The 25,384-nt window shown below is 47.0% G+C and overlaps 1 protein-coding gene across 1 annotated transcript; it reads left to right on the top strand.

Moving 5' to 3' along the window:
- Positions 1-1,046: 1,046 nt before the first annotated feature.
- Positions 1,047-24,833, top strand: LOC144671056 (granzyme K-like). Its single transcript, XM_078533311.1, has 4 exons — positions 1,047-1,237; positions 15,084-15,228; positions 16,418-16,681; positions 23,716-24,833. The coding sequence occupies exons 1-4, from the start codon at positions 1,047-1,049 to the stop codon at positions 23,863-23,865; spliced, it is 750 nt and encodes a 249-aa protein (XP_078389437.1). The 3' UTR covers positions 23,866-24,833.
- The last annotated feature ends 551 nt before the right edge of the window (positions 24,834-25,384 follow it).

The raw sequence follows: 25,384 nt of genomic DNA on the forward strand, positions 1-25,384 counted from the left end.
CATTTCCGTCAACTCCAGCATGATGCCACCACCAAACACATCTTCCCCTCACTCCCCGCTGTCGGCATTCCGTAGGGACCATTCCCTCCATGACACCCTGGTCAACTCCTCTATCACCCCCAATTCCTCATCCCCTTCCCATGGTACCTTCCCATGCAATCACAGAAAGTGCAACACCTGCCTCTTTACTTCCCCCCTCCTCACTGTCCAAGGGCCCGAACACTCCTTTCAGGTGGAGCAGCGCTTCACTTGTACTTCCCTCAATTTGGTCTACTGCACTCACAGCTGCCAATTCAGTCTCTACATTGGGGAGACTAAATGCAGACAGTGTGATCGCTTTGCAGAACACCTTCTCTCAGTCCACAAGCATGACCCAGACCTTCCTGTCGCTTGCCATTTCAACACACCACCCTGCTCTCATGCCCACATGTCTGTCCTTGGCCTGCTGCAATGTTTCAGTGAAGCTCAACGCAAACTGGAGGAACAGCACCTCATCTTCCGATTAGGCACTTTACAGCCTTCTGGACTGATCATTGAGTTCAACAACTTCAGACCACGAACTCCCTCCCCCATCCTGACCCTCTTTAAAACCATTTTTTCTCCAAGCCTCATGACCCTCTCTTAAACTGTATAAAATCCATCACATTTCTACATCTCTTTATCCCTGAAGAAGTGTCATGCAGACATAAAGCATTAACTCTGTTTCTTTCCCCACAGATGCTACCAGACCTGCTGAGTTTTCCTGGCATTTTATGTTATTATTCCATGCGCTCTAATTTTGTTTACTAATCTCTTGTGTGGGACTCTATCAAAAGCCTTCTGAAAATCTAAATGTATCACATCCACCGGTTCCCCTTTATCTATTCTGCTAGTTGCATCCTCAAAAAGCTCCAACAGGTTGGTTAAACATGATTCCCTTTGGCCGAACATGCCAAATTGTGGACATGCGGCTTCTGATTTTCAGGCCCTGCCATGAGCTCACCGCTTCCTCACTCTGGCCGCCAGCTTTTATAATGTCTACAGCCCAGGACTGCTCCATAGAAAACATGGCTCCCAAAGGCAGGAAACAGGCTACTCCAAAATTCAGTGATGCCTCACTGGAACACCTGCTGGACACAGTCGAGGTCCGCCGCGATGTCCTGAACCCTCGTGATGGCCAGAGGAGATTCACCAACCTCACCTTTCTGGCTTGGCAGATGGTGACAATGGCGGTCAGTGCCAAGGCAGCACAGAAGAGGTCAGCCACCCAGTGCAGAAAGAGGATGAATTATCTCATCCATGCCACCATAGTATCAACCATTTCACCATTCTGCACTCACACACTCACAAGCCCATCACACATTCACTGGCATCTCGCATGCTGTCATGTCAAGGGGCATCATCACTCACTCACACACACCTTCACACCTCCATCTAGCCTCATCTTCTCTGAAACTTGTGCCCTAATCCCGCACATGGCTCCACTCACCACCCACACATGCAAGGCATCCTTATCATCTGCCATGGCATGCATCCAGCTCACACTCTCCATCTGTCTTTATGCAGAATAAGCTCACACACAATCGCAGGGAGAGGTCCCAGACCAGCAGTGCAAAGCTGGAACTCAAGGTCCTCACTGCCTTTGAGAACTGAGCCATCGAGCTGGCCAGAGAGGAAGTCAACCGTACCTGTGGTGACAGTGAGTTGGGCAGCGCACCCCCATGTGAGGATCTTGTATGAGCTCATCTCTCAGACAACCATACTGGGAGTGCATTGTCCTGTTTTAGAGTCCCCTGCCATGCACTAATTTTCTCTACTTTCTTTCATAGGCACTTCTTCCAAGCACCCGAGGCCCTTAACCAGCCCGGCCCTTAACTCGAGCCCCGGTGACACTTCAGGTGAGGAACCTGAGGACAGCACTGGTGGAGACCTGTCACAATGCTCACACGGACCCTCCAGCAGCACAGAGACGCACACCTCGGTGGGATCTAGTTCTAAAGCAGCCTCGGGGTCACAATCTGGTGAGCACAGCAGGCGGCAGCAGGGATATCCGAGGTTGTCGGCACTCAGAGGACTGCTGGAGGCCGAGTCAGATGACGAGCCTCTGGACTCAGTCCTAAATCAGTTGGTGGATCTGCAGCGACAATTATGGGAACATCAGAATTGATGCATCTTCTCAAGGGAAATTAGGGATAGGCAATAACGATGGCCTAGTCAGCGACACACTCATCCCAGGAACGAATAAAGAAAAATCAGGAGGGGATGTCAGTTGCATTCCTCAGATTGCAACGTACGATGGAGGAATCCTTCTGTCTTCAGTCAGAGGTGACCGTACCCACATGCCAATGCACAGAGGTCAATGCTGGTAGGTTGACAGTCACCATGGAAACCTTGGTCCAGGACATTAGTCCTGCACTGCTGCAGGAGCAGCACTCCATCGCTGTAGCCATTGGTGGCATCCACCAGTAGCTGTGCAAGATGGGGCAAGCCCTAGATCTCACCTCTGCTGCCCCTTCTCCTTAAGGAGTCAGCCAGGGGCACTCAGGCACCCATAGGGAGGAGGACCAGCAGCTGGACACCCTGGGGCCGATCCCAATCCTTATTATCTCCAGCTCCAGAGGCTGAGGAGGGTCCAACTTCCCCACAGCAGGACAGACAAAGCAGGCTGGGGCCCTCCATGTTTTGGACCTCCAGAGGGCGCCCACCAAAGAGATCTCAGACCACAGCGCATAGCAGTCAGTAGGCTGCCTCCACCTCTACTGCAGATGTCGGGGATGCACCCAGACATAGCAGTAGGTTCAGGAAAGTTTTAAAAAATTAGGAGCTCAACAGTGGCACGGGTGTTCACAGTATGTATATAATGTTCACAGATATAAATGGAATCACACCCATTTCACACCTCCTCTTGTGTATGCCTCTTTTTTGTGGTGAGCTAAGTTGTTGCGATGTAGTGTGATACCATGGTCCCTCCCCCAACTTAGCGCAGATGTCGCTATCATGGGCCTCTCACCTATGTAGTGTGCTTCATATCACCACAGTGTGTGGTCTTTTTCAGATCATTCTCGACATCAGTGATGCTTTGTCCTTAATGTTAAGTGTGCTTGTGGAAGAAAGCTCATTCAGTTGCTTTGCAGGGTCATGTCATGTTTATTCTTGGCTGGGTAAGATTGAGGTAGAGGTGCTGTCCTATCTCATCTGCATTCTTGAAAGGTGAAGGTGTAGTGTACAAGGAGAGATGTGTTAACGCATGGAGAAGGGTTATATATCGTGCAACTCCGTGTGCTCTCTGTCATCAGGCAGGGTTTTCATGCTATGAGCCCATACTCAGAGCTCGTGCGCACACCTGTCTGTCAACCGCATTTCCGACTTTCCGAGTGTACATCTGTTATGCTCACCAATAAGTGGGTGCACCTTGCCACCTCAAGGTGCTGAAGCTCTGCCCCTCTCAGCCATCTTATTGTTCTTGCGCTTGAACCTACAACCTTGAGCGTTTCTTAGCCTGTAATTATCTGAATTGCGGCCACAAGGCTCTCATCACAATGTCGAGATGAAACGTCCCATCACCGAAATACTCGCCGAGATGTGTGATGCTAATTGCAAATGGTGATATTTGGTGATCAATAGAGCCTTTGAGCAAGCTCTGTAAGTGCATATCATAACTTTAGACAATGTTGAAGGGAATATGGGATAGGAGCGAGGATGTACTGAAGTTGAAGCCTGCTCTTTATTAGCAATGACTCATGATCTCAAGAACTTCATGGTGCCTGAGCATTTTGGAGTTTGCAAGGGCCAGGGCTGGCCATGAGGACACAACATGTGTTTTAAAGAGGAGACATTTTAACGCCTGGCACGCAAGTAGATGAGTGTTCTCACCTTCAAGTGGCCCATATCCATAGTAAGGTGAGGATAAAAGCAGGCCAGCATCCCTAACTGAGAGTGCTGGATCTAAATGTGATAGAGAAGGTGACAGGGGGGATTGAGTAATCTCTGAATAGGTGCACATTCCCGGCTGCCTTGGCCCAATTGTCACATTTCAGTTTCACCATTGACGTCACACAGAATGCGTTTTCCCATTGCTGGAGATGGATTTCCTTGAGGAACTTTGTCATATTGAAGGCATACAGCTAAGAGACCACTGAAGATAATGGAATGGCCACTGACTCTTGTAGGCTGCCACTGCAACTGGGATGTTGGAGAGATGCTTGAAGAGGCAGCAACTTCTGACGCCTGTTGCCGGGGCTCCTTCCTCCAGTTAGCACCTCATCGACAACAAGGACACATGTTCCCAAGGCTTCATCATCCTTCAAAAGATCAGGACAATGTGAGCCTGATGTAGCATCAAGGAGCCCGAGCAAAACTGGAATCAATTGGAATCAGGGGGAAAACTCCACTGGTTGGAGTCATGCCTAGCACAAAGAAAGATGGTTGTGGTTATTGGAGGTCAGTCATCTCAGCTCCAGGACATCACTGCAGGAGTTCCTCAGGGAAGTGTCTTAGGCCCAACCATCTTTAGCTGCTTCATCAATGACCTTCCTTCCATCATAAGGTCAGAAGTGGGGATGTTCGCTGATGATTGTACAATGTTCAGCACCATTCGCGACTCCTCAGATACTGAAGCAAATGCAGCAAGACCTAGACAATATGCAGGCTTAGGCTGACAAGTGGCAAGTAACATTCACGCCACACAAGTGCCAGGCAATGATTATTTCCAACAAGAGAGAATCTTACCATCGCCTCTTGACGTTCAATGGCATTATCATCACTGAATCGTCCACCATCAACATGCTAGAGGTTACGACTGACCAGAAACTGAACTGGACTAGCCAAATAAATACTGTGGCTGCAAGAGCAGGTCAGAGGTTGGGAATCCTGCAACTAGTAACTCACCTCCCTGCAATCTCCAATACACTGGCCAGAATTTTGCCCTTGACGGGTGGGCGGGCCTGATCAACTCGGGAGCGGGCAGGCAGCTGATTGCTGCCGCCGAAATGGGCTGCGCCGCTATTTTCCATGGGTGGGTCAATTAAGGCCCACCCAGCGGGTTAACGACTCCCGTGGAGAACGGGGAAATAGTCGCAGGCGGCGGGTGTGTTCAGACCGCCGGTTCCAATGGGAAACCGGCAGCTTGCATAAAGAGTGGCCAGGCAGCCTGCTTGAGGCAGTGCATCATGGCCACTCGGGGAGAGAGAGAGGCAGCTGTGGTTGGACAGCAGCATGAGCAGGAGGAGGGGGGCAGGCTGCAGGAGAGGCCAGCGGGGGGGCCACTGTGCTCTTCACTTCTCTGATGCATCCCTGTCCTCCTGCAAGAGGTGTCCAGCCGTCGGGATATATTGTATCCGGATGATGAGAGGAGGAGGGCCCCCCATGTCACCAGGCAGGCGTGGGAGGAGGTTGGTGATGCTGTAAGCGCCCATGATGATGTGCGGCGCATAGGAACCCAATGCCGCAAGAGATTCAATGATTTGCAGCGCTCTGGAAGGGTGAGTACCATGTCGGCCTTGGCCATTTGACCCAGCAGACAGCCTTAGCCTTTGAGCACTCCCCGCCCCCACCTCTTGCTGTCATTACTACATTGGGCACTTGGCGCACGCTGGGTGGGCAAATGGGTACTGACCATGCTTACATCAGCCTTAGTGGTTGAGGAGTAGATGGATTCTCCCCGCAGCATATGTTGGTGTTTGTCGCATTTGAGTCGTCTGAGGGCTGCTAGACACATACTCAGAACTCCAACACATGTCATATTGATGATGATGAGATGGTACAAGGGGTGCCTCAAGATGTTGTGGCCAAGTGCCATCTGCTGGCATTGGCGCCGCACCTAGTTGCGCCTCCTTGCCATGAGCGCTAATACCCGTGTGTTATTCAAAGTGATGGACGCCGAATGTGTCCAAGGTAGCCATTGGGGGAGGGGGTTGGGACCAGCTGTACTATCTTCTGGGGACTGATCACCAGTAGTGTGGACAGGAGCCGCTGGAGGCCTCAGATGAGCCACTGTGGTTGGGGTGTGGTGTGCGCGTACTGAGTACATGAGCGATCAGCCCCAATAAATCCTCTTCTCCGTTCCGCAGGCAAAAAGTCAACACAATCAGCGTGAGCACCAGAGGACTGGAGGTGGGCACGCCCTGCTCCAGTGCCTCACGACATTTGAGGAGCAGGCCATGGAGCTGGGGAGGAGGCAGGAGGCCAGGGCAGCAGATGGCGGCGAGGCTGGGGTCCAGCGGCCAGGTATTTGAGGTCCACAGTCCCATCCACTCTGTCTGCCCACCATCCAAACCACTGATGGTTGCTGCAATCGTTAATGCTGTAACACTGCTCATTCACAGACTGAGACACTCTGACGTGTGAGTCATACACAAAGGTCCCTCGTCCCCTTGAGGATTCGCGTCTCCACCATCTTCCAAAGTCACCTTATCTCATTTGTAACACTATCCCCATGGCCTAACATGCCTTGGCATCACTGCTGCACAGCCAAAGACTTATTGCATCTTAGGGGGTTTGTACCTCCACCACCCTTTCAACCAGTGCACCCCACGTTACTCTGTCCAAAAGGTCCTCAGCACCTCACCTGTGAACCTCATGGAACTCAACTTAAATAAATGCCACCACATTACTCATCCCTGCACCAAGAGGAAATGTTGCCTTCTGCCCACCTGGTCTATGCCCTTCCTAACGGTATGAAGGTCAATAAAGTGACCTCTCAATCTCCTGTGATCCACGGCAAATGTCGCAAGTGTTTGCGATATTTCCTCAGCCCCGCAACTCTCCAGGCCAGCATGCATCCAGGTCAGGTACCTCTGCACTCTCCCCACTCCAATGGTACATAACATGCCATGTGGCATTCCTGAGGCCATCTGACCAGCCTGTCTGTATGCACATTTAATGTTTGGGCCTCCTCTTGACTCTTTTCCACCCCACCGATGTTCGTCTCCTTAGGGTCTTGAAGGGCGAGCGACTTATGAGGCTCTGGGGGAAAGGGATGAAAGGTTTAACTGACTGTACGTTAACTGATGCACTGTCCTTGTTGTTAATTTCAGCATCACCACCGCATTGCCACGCCCAAAGAAACCGGAGCCCCCCCTCCACACCTGAGGCCCAAGATGTGCAACTGTGGAACATCATTTCAGCCAGCCAGGCACCAGCGCACAGACACACCTCGGTGGGGACTTTAGCGTCAGCTAGTGTCCTGGGACACAGTGGGGAGGGCACCTCACAATCCCTGGAGGAGATGGTAGGGACAGAGAGTGCCGATGGCATCAGCAGCGGAGGGCTGCAGGGGACGACGCACATGCTGAGTTGGACAGTGATGATGTGCCTCTGGAGTTGTCACCAATGAAACAGCTTCAGGACAAGCGGCAGGATTTGCGGAGCATCTGGCAGGGTTGCATGAGGGAAGGTTTCAGTTGATCTCTGTGGTGGAGGAGTCCAGGCAGAGTGCACATGAAGGCATGAAACTCAGGGCAGAGCTTCAGGCTTCCTCCACTGAGAGATTGGCGACTCTCATAGAGAGGGGGTTCGATCAGACAGAGAATCTTCTGATTGGGTTACGCTCTGACCTGCAAGCCCTCACAGCGGTACTGGCCATGGGTGGTCATTCCCAATATGGGAGATGTTGTGGGCACCAAGCATTGGCGCTCGGTGCCCATGCATCTGCGGTGAGCAGGGAGGTCCAATGTGACCTCACGTCGGCGCAGCAGCTGCCTGTCGTCGCTGCGAGCTCCTCTCAGGGAGCTCCGGATGAGGGCAGCAGCTCCTCCACCCCTCTTCCAGTCAACGTTGCTTCCGTTAAGGCTGCGACAACTGGGGAGGTGCCAGTTCAGGAACTGGCCACTCCCTCCAAGACGGGGCCATCACAGGCTCCATGGGCCAGAGGACGGCCACCAAGATCATCGAGGCCAACAGGACAGCAGAGTCAGCAGGCTGTCTCACAAGCCACTCCGAGCGATGGGGTGGCACCTAGACATAGCACCTGCAAACGTAAGCATAAGGCACATTAGGCACTCAACGGGTTTGTCACTGGTGATTTTGTGTTGGCCTTAAAATAGGGAACAATATACTTATGTTTGCAATGGAGAAGTTTCTGTTATATTTTGGACATAATAAAGTCCACTTTTCTGACCATGGCTGAGGGTGTTTCCTTTGTGGTGCATTTTTCTTTTTCACAGACATCTCACGGGTGTTTGAGTGGACATTGATGTTTCCGCACAAAGCCCTTAGTTGCAGTTGATGAGGTGGAAGATGTAGCACCTAAGCACCATGTGTGGAAGCGCCAGGCAATGTTGGTCCTGCTGATCCATGTGTGTAGAGCTAGCTGGAGGTTCATTGGATTAAATTGTCCCGGGTGTCCCTGCCTCCTTGGTGTAAATGCGGGTCAGCGTGCTGCCCCTCATCATTGCCCCGTGCTTCCTCATCCTCTGAGCCACTGCTGGATTCATCATGTGCAGCCTCATCCAGGGGGTCAAGGTCTTCATCGTCAACTGCACCCCCCCTTTCCAGCGCAAGATTGTGCAGAGCGCAGCATGCTACCACTATCAGAGAGACACGATCTGGGGGGGGTACTGGAGTGCGCCCCCTGAGCGGTCCAGGCAATGGAAGCACATCTTGAGAAGACCGATGGCTTTCTCCACCACAGCCCTTGTGGAGGCGTGGCTCCTATTGTAGCGCTGCTCAGCTTCTGTTCTTGGATGGCGGAGAGGCTTCATGAGCCACCTTTGCAGGGGATAGCCCTTGTCACCCAGCAGCCAACCATCCAGCCGAGCTGGAACACTGAAGAGCCCCGGCACCTGGGAGTGTCTGATGATGTAGGTGTCGTGGGAGCTGCCTGGTTACCTTGCACAGACTTGTAGAATCAGCATCCTGTGATCACACACTATCTGCACGTTCATGGAGTGGAAGCCCTTCCTGTTGATGAAGGCACCGGACTCACCTGCTGGTGCCTTGATGGCCATATGTGTGGAGTCTATTGCACCCTGGACACGGGGGAAGCCAGCAATGGCCGTGAAGCCTCTGGTTCGCTGTGCGTGACTTGCCTGGCCGCAGCGGAAGTGGATGAAGGTCAATACCCGTCTGAACAGAGCGTCTGTAACCTGCTTGACACAAGTGTGGACAGCTGATTGGGAGACACCGCAAAGAACAGCCACCGAGCCCTGGAAGGAGCCAGAGGCATAGAAGTGGAGGGCAACTGTGAGCTTCAGAGCTGCTGGCATGGGGTGTCCACCCACACAGTTAGGAGAGATCTCAGGGCCAATCATCTGACAGATATAGGTGACTGTCTCCCTTGAGAGTTGGAGCCTCCTTTGGCACTGCACCTCAGTCATATTGAGGTAGCTGCTTCTCCGCCTGTATATCCTGGCAGCAGGATAGTGGCGTCTTCTGCGGTCCCTTGCACCTTGGACAACCTCTTGGCCCTGCGCCCCTTGTGCCTGTGCCTGGCCTCTCAAAGGTGGCTCCCCTAGAGGCTGACTGTCCAGCCCTGGCCTCCTCCTTATTCTATCCCTCCCTTCCTCCTCAGAGGAGCTGCCTCCAGTGGAGAGGTCAGAACCCATACCCCCAAACTAAATGGAGGCCTCCGGAAAGCTGCAGGCCCGAGAAGGATTATTGTCTGCAGATTGGTTTCAAAGTACACAAGAAGCTCTTGGAGATCAATGTGAACTGGACAATTGGCAAGTTAAGGGCCTTAACGAGGTCTTTAATTAATGGCGGGCGCACATCCTGCTGCTGTGCACGCCCATCAACCCAAATATCGCGATGCCGCACTCTGACGTCGGGACGCTCGCGCGACGCCAGCGCGCGACATTTTATACGTTGACCTGCGGGCTCTGCCACCCGCACATCAGCCAGAATATTCTGCCCACTGGCTTTGTATGCCCCACTCCTACCTTCAGCACCTTCCTTTTTATTCTGAGAACAAACTTCTTGGGACCTTCCAGCTACTCCTCTTCCCTGACTACCTGCCTTCCTTTCACCTTCCCACTTATTATCCTTTTCTATTTTGAAAGGATGATGGAAAAAAGGTTTAACGAATGAACTCATAATCATCAGCTGTTTCTGCTGCTTATCTTACAGAATCAACCCTCTGTTCCTCTACATGAGTTCTCATTACCGAAGGGATTGAATCTTTAAATTCTTCCAAAAGAATTATTTCCCTAACAGCTGCATAGGAGTGGACCAGGCTCTCTGGAGGGAACGGTCCCTATAGAATGCCGACAATGCGGGGTGAAGGGAAGATGTATTTGGTGGTGGCATCATGCTGGAGTTGGTGGAAATGGAGGAGGATGATCGTTTGAATGTGGAGGCTGGTGGGGTGAAAAGTGAGGACAAGGGGGACCCTATCATGCTTCTGGGAGAGAGAGGAAGGTGTGAGGCAGAGGCGCGGGAGATGGGTCAGACACAGCTGAGGGCCCTGTCAACCACCGTGTGTGGGAAACCTTGGTTAAGGTAGAAAATACATCAACAATCACCTTTATCACCACACCAGCCCCCGCACACCATCCTGCTCTCATGCTTACATGACCGTCCTTGGCCTGCTGCAATGTTCTAGTGAAGCTCAACGCAAACTGGAAGAACAGCACCTCATCTTCCAATTAGACACTTTATAGCCTTCCGGACTTTACATTGAGTTCAACAACTTCAGACCATGAACTCTCTCCTCCATCCTCACCCCTTTTTTTATCTCCTTTTTTCAATATTCTTTTTTTTTATACACTTATTTTTATTTTTATTTATTTTCATTTTTATTCGTTGTTTTACCCCCAACTTTTATCCTATTTTCGATCTTTTTTCCCACCACCGTCCCCTCCCCCCACCCCGCCCCACCCCCATTAGGGCCATCTGTCACTTGTTCATGTTGTTCTTTCTAGAGTGCTTACCCTGGTCCTGCTATTACCACATTCTGCTTTCTGACCTTCATGCCACCATCAGCACATCCTTTAGCCAGCACCACTACCATTAACACCCTTTGTCCTTTTGTTCATGACATCTTTGTCAATCTCTCCTTTGCCTCCACCTATTGTGGCCTTCTATCCAGCTTCACCTGCTCCACCCCTTCAAACAGTATAAATTTCTACACATTTTTACTCTTATTTAGCTCTAAAGAAGAGTCATACGGACTCGAAATGTTAACACTGTCTTTCTCTCCACAGGACTCCTTACTTTTATGTTCAATTTCTCTCATAATAAAAGATAACATTGCATTAGTCTTCTTAATTACATGCTGCACCTGCATAATAACTTTTTGTGACTCATGTACTAGAACACCAAGGTCCCTCTCGGAATTCTGCAGTCATTCTCTGTTTAAGTAACACTCTGCTTTTTTATTCTTTCTGTCAAAGTGTGCACTGAGCAAGTGGAACCCTTTCCTGTTAATGTATTGGAGTGCCTGTTGCCAGGGAGCTTTTATAGCCTCATGGGTGCAGTTGATGGCTCCCTGCACCTGCGAGAATCCAGATGTCTCAGCAAAGCCCAGTGCTCTGGCATTCTGGCTTGCTTGATCTCTGTCGAAGTTGATGTAATTGTGGGCCTTGGCAAAAGAGGTGTCTATGACCCCATGTTTGCATTTCTGCATGGTTACTTGAGAAATCCTGCAGAGGTCCCCTGGAAGGTGCCGCTCATGTAGAAGTTCAGAGCGGCCGTCACTTTCAGAGCCACGGGCAATGGATGCCCTCCCAGCCCCGGTGGCGCCAATTCCTGGAGAATGTGGCATATGTGAGTCACCAGGTCCCTGGACATGCAGAGCCGTCAGTGACACTGTCTCTCACTCATCTGCAGATAAGACATGTGAGTTCTGTACCCCCTCAATCTTGCGAGCTGCTTACACACAACATTTCTGTGAGCCTCATTCTCTGCCTCTGGAGGGGGGCCCTGCTGGCCCTTCGTCTTGAGAGTTTTGCTCCCCCCTTTGGTGAGCCTGGCGCTTCTGTCGCAATCTTCTCCTTCTTCTCTCCTGCCTGTATGCGATTATGCAGACAGCAATAAATCCAGGCTCCATCTTCCTGATGGTCTCCTCTCTGCAACAACAAAGAGAAACAGACAAGTGTCAGCATTAGCCTCCAAAGGTCCTCTTTCTGTCAATAACTCATCAGTGACTGTGGGCTCAAGGACTTTGTTGCAATGTTGGCAACTATTTGCCCCTGAAATATTGGCCAGTGCGGGGTGCATTTCTAGGTGCTTTTCCCCCCAACCCCCACCTTTACATGACCGACTGTTGCGACATTGCTTTGGCCAGGCTCTTGGATGTGCAGCTTTCAGCCCAGGCACTGGGATCCTCATCCACTGCACTCTAATGCTACCCTCTTTGGAATAAACATGGGGGAAAATGTTTGGTCAAGAAATGAGATTATTTGAGGGGGCCTGATGCTTCTCTTCTATGAGGCTGCCAGCACCACGATTCTAGCATCTGAAGCTTGTCCAGTCGCCCAATTGCTCTGGAGTTTGTTATCACTCTGGGGAATTTCCACATTGCGAACAAGGGGTTAGTACAAGGAGATTGATGAGTGCCACTATGCAGGATTGCTTTTGCAAGAATGCGCATCATTGCTTCACACAGATATTTGTTTTTATTCATTCGTGGGATATGGCTTTGCAGACTGGGCCAGCATTTATTACCCATCCCTAGTTGCCCTTGAGAAGATGGTGGTGAGCTGCCTTCTTGAACCACTGCAGCCCATGTGGTGTAGGTATATCCACAGTGTTGTTAGGGAGGGAGTTCCAGGATTTTGACCCAGCGACAGTGAAGGAATTGCGACTTATTTCCATGTCAGGATGCTGAGTAACATGGATGAGAACTTTCAGGCGGTGGTGTTCCTGTCTATCTGCTGCCCTTGTCCTTCTAGATGGTAGCAGTCGTGGGTTTGGAAGGCGCTGTCTGAGGAGCCTTGGTGAATTCCTGCAGTGCACCTCGTAGATGGTACACACTGCTACTACTGTGCGCTGGTGGTGGAGGGATTGAATATTTGTGGATGTGGTGCCAGTCAAGCGGGCTGCTTTGCCCTGGATGGTGTCAAGCTTCTTGAGTGTTGTGGGACTCATCCAGAGAAGTGGGGAGTATTCCATCACATTCCTGACTTGTGCCTTTGTAGATGGTGGACAGGCTTTGGGGAATCAGGAGGTGAGTTACTCATCGCAGGATTCCTAGCCTCTGACCTGCTCTTGTAACCATAATATTTACATGGCTAGTCCAGTTCAGTTTCTGGTCACTGGTAATTCCAACAATGTTGATAGTGGGGGATTCAGTGATGCTAATGCCATTGAACGTCAAGGGGCGATGGTTGGATTCTCTCTAGTTGGAGATGATCTTTGCCTGACACTTGTGTGGTGTGAATGTTACTTGCCACTTGTCAGCCCAAGCCTGGATATTGTCCAGGTCTTGCTGCATTTGGACATGGACTGCTTCAGTATCTGAGGAGTCACGAATGGTGCTGAACATTGTGCAATCATTAGCGAACATCCCCGCTTCTGACCTTATAGTGGAAGGAAGGTCATTGATGAAGCATCTGAAGATGGTTGGCCTGAGGACACTACCCTGGGGAACTCCTACAATGATGTCCTGGAGCTGAGATGACTGACCTCCAACAACCAGAACATCTTCATCTGTGCCAGGTATGAATCCAATCAGCGAAGAATTTTCCCCCTCATTCCTGTTGACTCCAGTTTTGCTAAGGCTCCTTGATGCCACACTCGGTCAAATGCTGCCTTGACGTCAAGGGCAGTCACTCTCACCTCACCTTGGGAGTTCAGCTCTTCTGTCCATGTTTCAACTAAGGCCATAATGAGGTCAGGAGCTGAGTGGCCCTGGTGGAACCCAAACTGGGCGTCAGTGAGCAGGTTATTGCTAAGCAAATGTCACTTGATAGACCCCTTATATTACTTTACTGATGATCAGGAGTAGACTGATGGGGCGGTAATTGGTCGGGTTGGATTTGTCCTGCTTTTTGTGTACATGGAGCAAGAGTAGGCCACTCAGCTCCTCAAGCCTGCTCTGCCATGCAATAAGATCATGGTTGATCTGATTGTAACCTCCCGCCTACCTACAATAAACTTTCACCCCCTTGTTAATTAATGAGAGGCAGCATGGTTTTGTGAAGGGGAGGTCGTGTCTCACTAACTTGATCGAGTTTTCAAGGAAGTGACAAAGATGATCGACGATGGAAGGGCAGTGGATGTTATATACATGGATTTCAGTAAGGCCTTTGACAAGGTCCCTCGTGGCAGACTGGTACAGAAGGTAAAGTTGCACGGGATCAGAGGTGACAGCTGTTCTAATAGCCAATTATGTAGCCCATTTTCAAATTTTGTTTGATAAGGCTCCTGTGAAGTGCCTTAGAAACATTTACTACATTAAGGGTGCTGTATAAATGCAAGCTGTTGTGGTAAATGAAACAACATTTAAATGTCTGTCCTCAAATTGCAAAGCTTACAGGTTGAATAAACTTGGTGAGAAACAAGAGCTAAACATAATGTCATTACAGCATGAGAATTGCAAGTTTATTACCGCTCTCAACTGTAGGCAGAGAATACAAGATCTCAAATGTGAAAGTTCAAGCATTTTTGAGGGCTGAGACAAGGCAGTGACAGATTTTGCTAATCTCTTAGGAACTGCATTTATACTTACCTACTTCAGTAACCTTGCAGTGTCGGGAAAACTGCTGTATAATAGTTTAGTTTAATTTGCATTGCATCTACACTACACTGCACAATGAACAATAACATCAGCAACTTATTTAAATTTGACAAATTTGCCCTGTGAAATCCAGATAGACGTAAACTGATTTAGATTACAACATATCTTCACATCTAGTCGCTGCATTACAGAACAGAGTGAGGCTGCAAAATTCACCATTAGTGGGGGTGAAATCACATTGTAAAATATTAGTAAGCAACAAGGCATACAAGATCCCAACAAAGGACAGAGAATTTACAAGGAAACACATTTAACACATTTGCTATTAATATTACATATTTTGACTTCAACTCAAATGACGACGTTTGCATTCTTTCCAATTCTCAGTAATATTATTGTCTAATTCCGTCTTTCCTCCTGCAGTACTATCTGAACTACAGAAAATGTAAATGAAAGTAAGTTACTCATTTTCTTCATGTCTTTTACAAAGGAGTACAAAAAGCATTCAAGTAGTTCTTGGAGCTCACTCACTTTCAAAAGGAGGGGAGGAACAACAAATATTTACCGTTAAAAGGATGATCCCACATAGTTTGTACAACTCAAAATTGATCTCAAATGATATTATGCTTCTTCAGGTAAGAATGTTAAAGCTTTATATTTCTAATTATAATGTCCAGAGAGTCATCTGCTTCAGCCTGTAGGCACAGACTGGGTGCAGGGAATGATCCCTGGACCTGAACAGCTCTGCTCAAGCTGCATCCAATATTAGATCTCAAGCCTCAAGTGAGACCATGACCTGCTGGACATTCCTACACAGCTCGCCAGTGAGGAGGTATAGAATTTAGTCTGGCTATGCCACAGGGAGGTCATTAAAAAGGAAAGAGATGCATTTGTGAGGGGTAACTGGGAAAAGAGTACAGGGCAGTTGATGGGAGGTGGGGAAACAAGATAGAGTTCAGGAATTGGGGAATGGGGCAGTGAGCAGTTGCCGACAGTGGCTCATGCGATTCTGGGAGAAGTATTCCTGCTGCTCATGGCTTCACAATCAGTAAAGTATTTTTAATAAACTTATATTTTTGATAGAAATCTGCTGCAATCTCTTTAAGGACCACCTGTCAGGCTGCATGTGGACTTGGCTTTCCTGAAGCCAGGCTGGCTTTCACTGCATTCAGGGTTTTGTGTGTTGGTTCTCAAAGAGGTGTTGGACCCATAATTTGTTTCAGGAGCAGGGCCTGGATGCCTATTTGTTTGCTTCTTGGCTGGTATTGAGTGCTTGACTGATAATGCCTGCCTGCCTGCCACATTGGACACCTAAGGCACCCACTTTGAAAAATACCTGACACAAAGCAATCATGCAAAACATTTGCAAGGATCATTTTCTGTAAAAACAAGATAACAAAATAAACTTTCCAATAACAAACACAATGAATGATATTCACTGTTTAAAAGCTTTTTCTTCATTTGAACTATTCTCATAGGGAGTGTGTAAACTAAATGAGCCCAATAACTGACAAAGTATTGTGCTAATATAGCAAAAATTAAAAGGCAGAAGTAACTTAATTGCGTGATGTTTAATTTGTTTCCTTGGAATAAATTGGTCTAGAAATAGAAAAGTAGAGATACTTGAACAAAATGACAGGATACAGTCAGTGCAGTCAGTGGCTGCTCAAACCTGACTCAATAACCAGTCCTGTGTATTGAACACAAAAATACTTCACAAAATCTATAGCACACCCGGTAATTGAAAATAGAATTGTTTTCGAGAAAGTTCAAATCACTACACACGTAGAAATGATTCATGTGCTTTTTTACATGTAATTCCAGCTCGAAGGCACAGCGACTCTGAACAAGTTTGTGAATGTCCTGAGCCTGCCCTGTGGAGAGGATGTCAAAGATGGAGTCATTTGTAATGTTGCAGGTTGGGGGCGAACCAGAATTCAAGTTGCAGAAGGTTCAGACAAATTGCAGCAAGTGAATGTGACCATCATAGACAGGGAATTGTGTTCTCAATATTATGCCTACCACCCTGCAATAACAACTGATGTGCTTTGTGCTGGTGACAAAAAAATAGCAAAAGATTCTTGCTCAGTAAGTATCTGTGAGGTAACAATGACTCCAAAATTCTAGAGTAATAGGTAACTGAATGCAAGCAGAGAACTTCTGCAAAATAAATTGTTGCTGTGTTCAGCCCGCTTGATTGGCACCACATCCACAAACATTCACTCACTCCACCACCAACCGCACAGTAGCAGCAGTCTGTACAATCTACAAGATGCACCGCAGGAATTCACCAAAGCTCTTTAGAAGGCGCCTTCCAAAGCCACAACCATTGCCATTTAGGAAGACAAGGGCAGCAGATACATGGGAACACCACCACCTGGAAGTTCCCCTCCAAGCCACACACCATCCTGACTTGGAAATATATCACCGTTACTTCACTGTTGCTGGGTAAAAATCTTGGAATTCCCTCCCTAACAGTGCTGTGGGTGTACATACAGGATTGTGTACATACTGGATTGCAGCGATTCAAGAGATGAAAAAGCTGGAATCAGATGTAACGGTATTACAGTTGAATAAAGGCAACTACAGAGGCATGAGGGAAGAGCTGGCCAGAATTGACTGGGAGATGAGCCTAGCAGGAAAGACAGTGGAACAGCAATGGCAGGAGTTTCTGGGAGTAATTTGGGAGACACAGCAAAAATTCATCCCTAGGAAGAAGAAGCATACTAAAGGGAGGACGAGGCAACCATGGCTGACAAAGGAAGTCAGGGACAGCATAATAGGTAAAGAGAAAGCATACAATGCAGCGAAGAGCAGTGGAAAACCAGGGGATTGGGAAGCCTACAAAGACCAGCAGAGGACAACTAAAAAAGAAATAAGGAGGGAGAAGATTAAATATGAGGGTAAACTAGCCAGTAATATAAAAGAAGATTGCAAGAGGTTTTTTAGATATATAAAAAGTAAGAGAGAGGCAAAAGTGGACATTGGGCCGCTGGAAAATGACGCTGGAGAAGTAGTAATGGGGAACAAAGAAATGGCAGCGGAACTGAATAGGTGCCTTGCGTCAGTCTTCACAGTGGAAGACACGAGTGACAGCCCCAAAGTTCAAGAGAGTCGGGAGGCAGAGGTGAGTATGGTGGCCATTACCAAGGAGAAGGTGCTAGGAAAGCTGAAAGGTCTGAAGGTGGATAAATCACCTGGGCCAGATGGATTACACCCCAGAGTTCTGAAGGAGATAGCTGAAGAGATAGTGGAGGCGTTAGTGGTGATCTTTCAGGAATCACTGGAGTCAGGGAGGATCCCAGAGGACTGGAAAATCGCTAATGTAACCCCCCCTGTTTAAGAAGGGAGTGAGGCAAAAGACGGGAAATTACAGGCCAATTAGCCTGACCTCGGTCGTTGGGTAAGAGTTTAAAGTTCATTCTTAAGGATGAGATTTCAGAATAGTTGGAAGTGCATGGTAAAATCAGGCAAAGTCAGCATGGTTTCATCAAGGGGAGGTCATGCCTGACAAATCTGTTAGAATTATTTGAGGAGGTAACGAGTAGGTTAGACAAAGGAGAGCCAATGGATGTTATCTACTTGGACTTCCAGAAGGCCTTTGACAAGGTGCCGCACAGGAGGCTGCTCAGTAAGATAAGAGCCCATGGTGTTAGAGGCAAGGTACTAGTATGGATAGAAGATTGGCTGTCTGGCAGGAGGCAGAGAGTGGGAATAAGGGGGTCCTTCTCAGGATGGCAGCCGATGACTAGTGGAATTCCACAGGGGTCAGTGTTGGGACCACAACTTTTCACTTTATACATTAATGATCTAGATGAAGGAACTGAGGGCATCCTGGCTAAGTTTGCAGATGATACATTGATAGGTGGAGGGACAGGTAGTATTGAGGAGGCAGGGAGGCTGCAGAAGGATTTGGACAGGTTAGGAGAATGGGCAAAGAAGTGGCAGATGGAATACAATGTGGGGAAGTGTGAGGTCATGCACTTTGGTAGGGAGAATAGAGGCATGGACTATTTTCTAAATGGGGAGAGAATTCAGAAATCTGGAGTGCAAAGAGACTTATGAGTCCTAGTCCAGGATTCTCTTAAGGTTAACTTGCAAGTTGAGTTGGTAGTTAGGAAGACAAATGCAATGTTGGCATTTATTTCGAGAGGACTAGAATATAAAAGCAGGGATGAGCTGCTGAGGCTTTATAATGCTCTGGTCAGACCACATTCAGAATATTGTGAGCAATTTTGGGCCCCGTATCTCAGGAAGGATGTGCTAGCCCTGGGGAGGGTCCAGAGGAGGTTCACGAGAATGATCCCAGGAATGAAAGGCTTAACATATGAGGAACGTTTGAGGACAGTGGGTCTATACTCGATGGAGTTTAGAAGGATGAGGGGGGGATCTGATTGAAACTTACAGAATACTGAAAGGCCTGGATAGAGTGGACGTGGGGAAGATGTTTACATTAGTAGGAGAGACTAGGACCCGAGGGCATAGCCTCAGAGTAAAGGGAAGACCTTTTAGAACAGAGATGAAGAGAAACTTCTTTAGCCAGAGAGTGGTGAATCTATGGAATTCATTGCCACAGAAGGCTGTGGAGGCCAGGTCATTGAGTGTATTTAAGACCGAGATAGATAGGTTCTTGATTGGTAAGGGGATCAAAGGTTACAGGGAGAAGGCGGGAGAATGGGGTCGAGAAACTTATCAGCCATGATTGAATGGCGGAGCAGACTCGATGGACCGAATGGCCTAATTTCTGCTCCTATGTCTTATGGTCTTATGGTCTAAGAAGGCAGCTCACCACCACCTTCTCAAGGGCAACTAGGGATGGGCAATAAATGCTGGCCCAGCCAGCGAAACCCACAACCCGTGAATGAATAAAAAAAAACCAAGTGCTGTATTGTGCAGCCGTGGAAGAGGGTTTGATAGCCCTCACCATCCACCCAGTAGGGTGAATTTACTGATCTCACAATTCCCATGGGGAGCCAAATTCAGAGAGAGTGCAGCTCAGAGATTGACCTACAATCTGTGATGCTGATTTTCAAGTCCATGCTCCATTCAAGCCCACCTTCCTGCTGGGAGCACAGGCCACTGAATTTATGCTGGCAAGTACTCCAGCCTTTGTTTTGTGGCATATGCTGGATGGAGGTCAGACACATGGGGAAAGGAGAGAGAACTTGAAAGGGCAGCTGCCCAGTGAAACTGTTGTTGCCAGCTTCTAATGGGTAGGTTTTGATACCATGTGCCAAAAAGAAAATTTATAAAGATAAAATGCAAAACAATCTGACAGCTTCACGAGGCTGAATTTAATGGGAAGCTGTGGTCCTGCCCCCATCAGCTAAAAGGTCGGGGAAGCCCACCAACAATCTTGAAGGGCCCACACTGCAAGTTAATACTGGAAGCAAATTTAATTATTTTAAGGCATAACTTCCGCCCTGATCTCAGGAGGATGTCCCGCATGAGAGCACTGCTGGTCAATCGGATGGCCAGCAGCCCTATAGTCCTCGCAGCACCAGATGAGTGCAAAGGTCACTGCTGGGACTACAGGCAGTCCCCCAAAGTAGTTTAAGCCTTTGTATTCCTTTTGTTAATAAAGAGTTATTATTGTTTTCCAAAATAGTTCATCTCCTACTGTGGTGGCTGGCAATGCACTTTAGGAAGAAAGCAGCGTTGCATTATAAATTGTCAAGGCATTTGCACATGGATCACTGCAACAAAAAAAAACATCTTTATTCTTCTGTCTGTTCCCCCTTCCCTCTTCTGAATGTATTGACTTCTCACCAGGTTATAGTTCTGTGGATGCCCTCAAGGTGCCTTGTCCAAATGGCCATTCTTTGTATGTCAACCTATACAAAGTGTGTTGGCAGGCTATTCAACCAATCAAGCCCAATATTGATCTTAACCAATGCACATAATGTACATTTGCAGCAGGGCCTGTAAGATAGGGATCAGAAGCAGGAACTCCAGTCAATTTACACCTGGCAAATCGAAGGACAGCAAGGGCTGGATATTAGCTTGGAGGTGGGGAGGGAGCAGGGGCTGGTTTGAGGTCAGGAAACATGGAAGAATTAGCTTTCCTCAGAACCAACAAATAATGGCAGAAACTGATTAGCACCTTTTGTTTCTATTTCCTGGTCACAGCCAGCCAGATTGAGAGACTGTATGTTGAATGGGTCGGCCTGCAGCCGGAAAGGCCAGGGGGGGTGTGGGAGATCAGAAGAGACAATGGACGAAATTCAAAGGGCCTCAGAATTAGAAGGGCCTCAGGAGGGAAATTGGAGAGCTGGTAATGTAGGAGGAAAATGATGATTAATTCTAAGGCAGGTAGCCTCATTATAATTTTAAAGAAACTTTCCCATCTTGCCTTCATTAAAACCAAAAGTAGCTTTGTTCTAGCTTCAGATTTTGTACATTTTTACATGCCACCAGGCCAAAACCAACCTTTTTTTCAGGGTTAAAATTCTCCTCATCAATTCTAAAAGTCCTGACTGAAATCAGCTCTCTCAACATAGACTGGGGAATCACAGCCGGGACCTTCCTGGTTCGCATATTGATAATAGCATTATATTAATAAGGCAGAATCATAGAATCATAAGGGCACAGAAGAGGCCATTCAGCCCATTGAGTCCTTGCTGGCTCTCTGTAGAGTAATCTAGTCAGTAACATTCCCACGCTCTATTTTCATATCCCTGCAAGTTTATTTCTCTCAAGTGCCCATCTAATTTATTTTTGAAATCATTCATTGCCTCCACTTCCACCACCCCAAAGGCTGCGAGTTCCAGGTCATTACCATTTGCTCCATAGAATAGTTCTTCCTCATATCTCCTCTTTTTCTGTTGCCCAAAACCTTACATCTCGGTTCCCCTAGTCCTTGCACAATCAGCTGATGGGAACAGCTTTTCTTTGTTTATCTTATCTAAGCTCCTCATAATCTATTGCACCCTCTATCAAATGTCCCCTCAGTATCCTTTGCTCCATGGCAAATAACACTGGTTTCTCCAAACTAACTTTATAGCTAAAATCGCTCATCCCTGGAAACATTATTGTAAACCTCCTCTGGATCCTCTCAAAGACCCACGGATCCTTCATGAAGTGTGGTGACCAGAAATGGCCGCAGCACTCTATAGTTGTGGCCGAACCAGAGCTTTATAAAGTCCAGCATATCTTCCCTTCTCTTGTATTCAATACCTCAAAACCTCGGGGTTAATTTTGACTCAGTGTACTTATTTCACTTATCTTTACATGATTGCACAGCCCTACCAGAGCAAACGGTGAAGTCAAACACAATAGATTTAATAACTAATGGGCTAGCATCAGAAAATTGATCATGCTGGATTGTAGGAAGAATCCAATTTCCCATCATTGCCTAGTCTGGATTACAGGGGAGGCTTTTTCCACACAATTTGGTTCACTCTTTCTGGCGGTTCAAGAAGGCCCATCATCCACTTCTCAGGATAACCATAGGTAGGTAATTATGCAACCTACCCACGTCCTTCGAACAATTAAAAACAATTGTCTTAATCAGCTGACGAAGAAAACTATTGAAGCAAAACTTATGTCGATCAGGTCCGTCCTTTTCTTGCCTCCTGGTAAACTCTGACTGATGTCTAAGTGCAATAACCATTAACTTGAATGTGCAACATGCTATTTAATGAAAATGAAACATTCATGTTGTCTTCACACTTAATAAGAAGAGCCAGATTGATCTTGTTATATCTTGTTGTTAAGTGTGTGATTAGTCACACTGGAGCTGTACTGAAAATGTTAAATAGAATTACCTGGAAGTTTACAGCACAGAAGCAGGCTGTTTGGGCCAACAGTTCTATGTATGTTTATGCTTCACATGAGCCTCATCCCATCATATTTCATATTCTTTTCTCCCTCTTGTACTTATTTGGCTTCCCCTTAAATGCATCTATTAATTCACCTCACCGATTCAATCTGGCAACAAGTTCCGCATCAATACCGCCTTTTGATCAAAGAAGCTACTCAGTTTGAGTCCTCATTGGAAAATGTGGTGGGGAGATGGAATGGGGGAAGTGATGCTGCATGCAAAAGAGAAATTAATATCTAGCAAGAGCCTGCCACAACACAACTAACACAATGGAAACCCTGTGTGAATGACATTCGTATGATGCACCCTGCATCTAACTCAAATCATTTAGATAGTTCAAAAATAGTGGTGACACTTCATTTAGGCTTCCTGTGCATTGGTTACATTTTCCAGTGGTTGTCAATTTTTCTTGACAAATATTGGTGATATAGACAATCAAATTTTGCAGATATCTTTGTGGCAAATACAGCTTTGATGACAATTTTAATACTTTTATTTTATTGAGCTCATAATTTGAACTCAAGATTAACACACCCAACCATTAAGAGGTTCGGAGTAAGTTGATCCACCAGTAGAGTGGCCAAAGCCAAAGGTCACAAATACCAGACACCATTGCAAATCATGTTTGGAGATACAGTGTCAATCAAGAGACAACAGAGGCAGGGTAAAGGGCGGGGGAGGGGTGGTGATGATTGGCAAAGTGTGAAAAAGAAAATCTGTTTGTTGCATTCCCATCACGTCAAGTTTGCTGCATAGGGGGAAAAGGAACGAGCACAGGCCCCTGCCAGTGCTTTACTGAGGTAAGTAGACTAAGGGTCAAAATGATGGATGCAAAACCATCCGGTACCTGACAGTGGCCAGGCCAGCTAAAAACCAGACTGTCCGGTACAAGACCAGGCATCTGGCCATCCTGCTACTATGACAGATTCAATCATCTGATATCGTACACAGGTAAGTTGACAATAATCCACACTGCTTCTAATAATTGACTAGCCATCATGGTCTAGTTCTGGACCAAGACAGATAGACTTGCCACTCTTGAACACACATAGCCTTACAACCGAACATATTAATACAAAGGATGCAATGATTAGTCAATAACTGTGTTATTGTTGTATCATGTGACAACTAGGATGGTGGATAGTAAATAGAAGGACCTTGATTTTTTTTAATCAGCAATTTCTTTGTTCCTAATTTAGTTCAGTGTATCTTAAGCAGAGCTGTACCCACAGTGACAGACACACAAACTGGGAAAAATAATCTAATCACTGGAAATCATTCTGTATTACTTCTGTTTCAGGGAGACTCAGGAGGTCCATTATTATGCAATGGAAACCTCAATGGAATTGTTTCTTTTGGATGCGGTTGTGGAAAACCCAACAAGCCTGGTGTTTACACACGACTTTCAAAGAAATATCTTCACTGGATTAAGAACACAATTCAAAACTGAAACTTTCATGATGGTTTAAGTTTTGCTTGGCATATTATTTGTCCTGTATTAATTGTCGTAGCTCAAATAATGCAATATAGAAATGGGTTAGATCCAGATAATAGATAAATGTTTGCCAAAAAGCTATTTCCTACTCAATAATTACATTTTTAAAAATTTTTTGTACAACATTTCTTAATTGGGGCAGAAAAGTTTGAAGGATGTCCTGTCAAGATGATGAAGGGTTTTGATAAAATAAGTATTGTTAGCTTGCTTCCATTCATCAGTAGGATGCTAATGAAAAACCACAAACTTAAGATGACCATAGAAAGAATATAAGAGGTTAAGATTAATGCCTTCACACAGATAAGTCCTGAATACCATCCAAATTGCACTCATCTGACCCCACAGAGTTTGTGCCTAATTTACTTGGAATCGTTACAAGTGTGTCTCAGGCACCCATCTGCTCCCTGCAACCAAAAAACATGGCACCGAGGTCACTTCCCTGACCTGGACAACTCTTTTCCCTCTTCAATGGGCTCCGCTTACACACAAGGGAATCCATTGTGCCTCAATTCTTCCAGCATGTTGCCATCCAGTAATCCAGCAGATCACTAATGAGTCAAGGAAGCAGAAATTCTTGGTGTAGGAAGATCCCACCCCAACTCTGTCCCCTTGGCATTATAGATCTTAAAAGTGGCAGACAGAGGTTTCATCTTTTTCAGTCAACCACAAGATCCCGGATTTGGCAGGGACTGTGTGTGACTATGTTCCTGCCTTTTACCAGTGAGTTTTGCAATGGGAATCCAGCAGACCTCTTGAGCAAATACAGGGCCATTGCTTTTAGAATTCTCTGCCGCAAACAGTTTTGATGCAGGATTGACCCTGTTTCAATATCTGCTGTTAGTAAGCTTTAAGGTGCTGCATTTGAACTCTGATTTATATTGCTTGAAGTTTCCAAAATTTCATTTTACGCAAAATAAAAATGTAATCTTATGACTTAAAATGTTTCCTTTGCATTTCGTACACTACTGAAATGCAGCACCACAGAACACTGACATCAGCTTAGTACATCATGAGCTACTGACCAAAGTTAATGAAATCATAACTGACTATGGAGTCCATTTTATTGAGGGACTGATTACCCGTTACCCCAGACCTAAAAGTCAGTTGGCACCTCGTCAACATGAAATCTGGATGACCTGCAACGATATTATGCTGGGGGCAGCCTTAATTAGTTGAGTGGGACTTCCATCCCTCAGCCCAATCTGATTGGCCAGCAGATCTATAGTCCTAGCAGTGCCAGTAGAGAGCAGTGGACACTTCTGGGATTATAATCAGTCCCCACAAAAAATGATAAAAACAAAAAACTACTACGGATGCTGGAAATCCAAAACAAAAACAGAATTAAAACAGAATTACCTGGAAAAACTCAGCAGGTCTGGCAGCATCGGCGGAGAAGAAAAGAGTTGATGTTTCGAGTCCTCATGACCCTTCAGCAGAACTGAGTAAAGTTAGGAGTGGGGTGAAATATAAACTG

This window comes from Cetorhinus maximus, chromosome 1 (genome assembly GCF_964194155.1).
Source record: "Cetorhinus maximus chromosome 1, sCetMax3.hap1.1, whole genome shotgun sequence".
Taxonomy (NCBI): domain Eukaryota; kingdom Metazoa; phylum Chordata; class Chondrichthyes; order Lamniformes; family Cetorhinidae; genus Cetorhinus; species Cetorhinus maximus.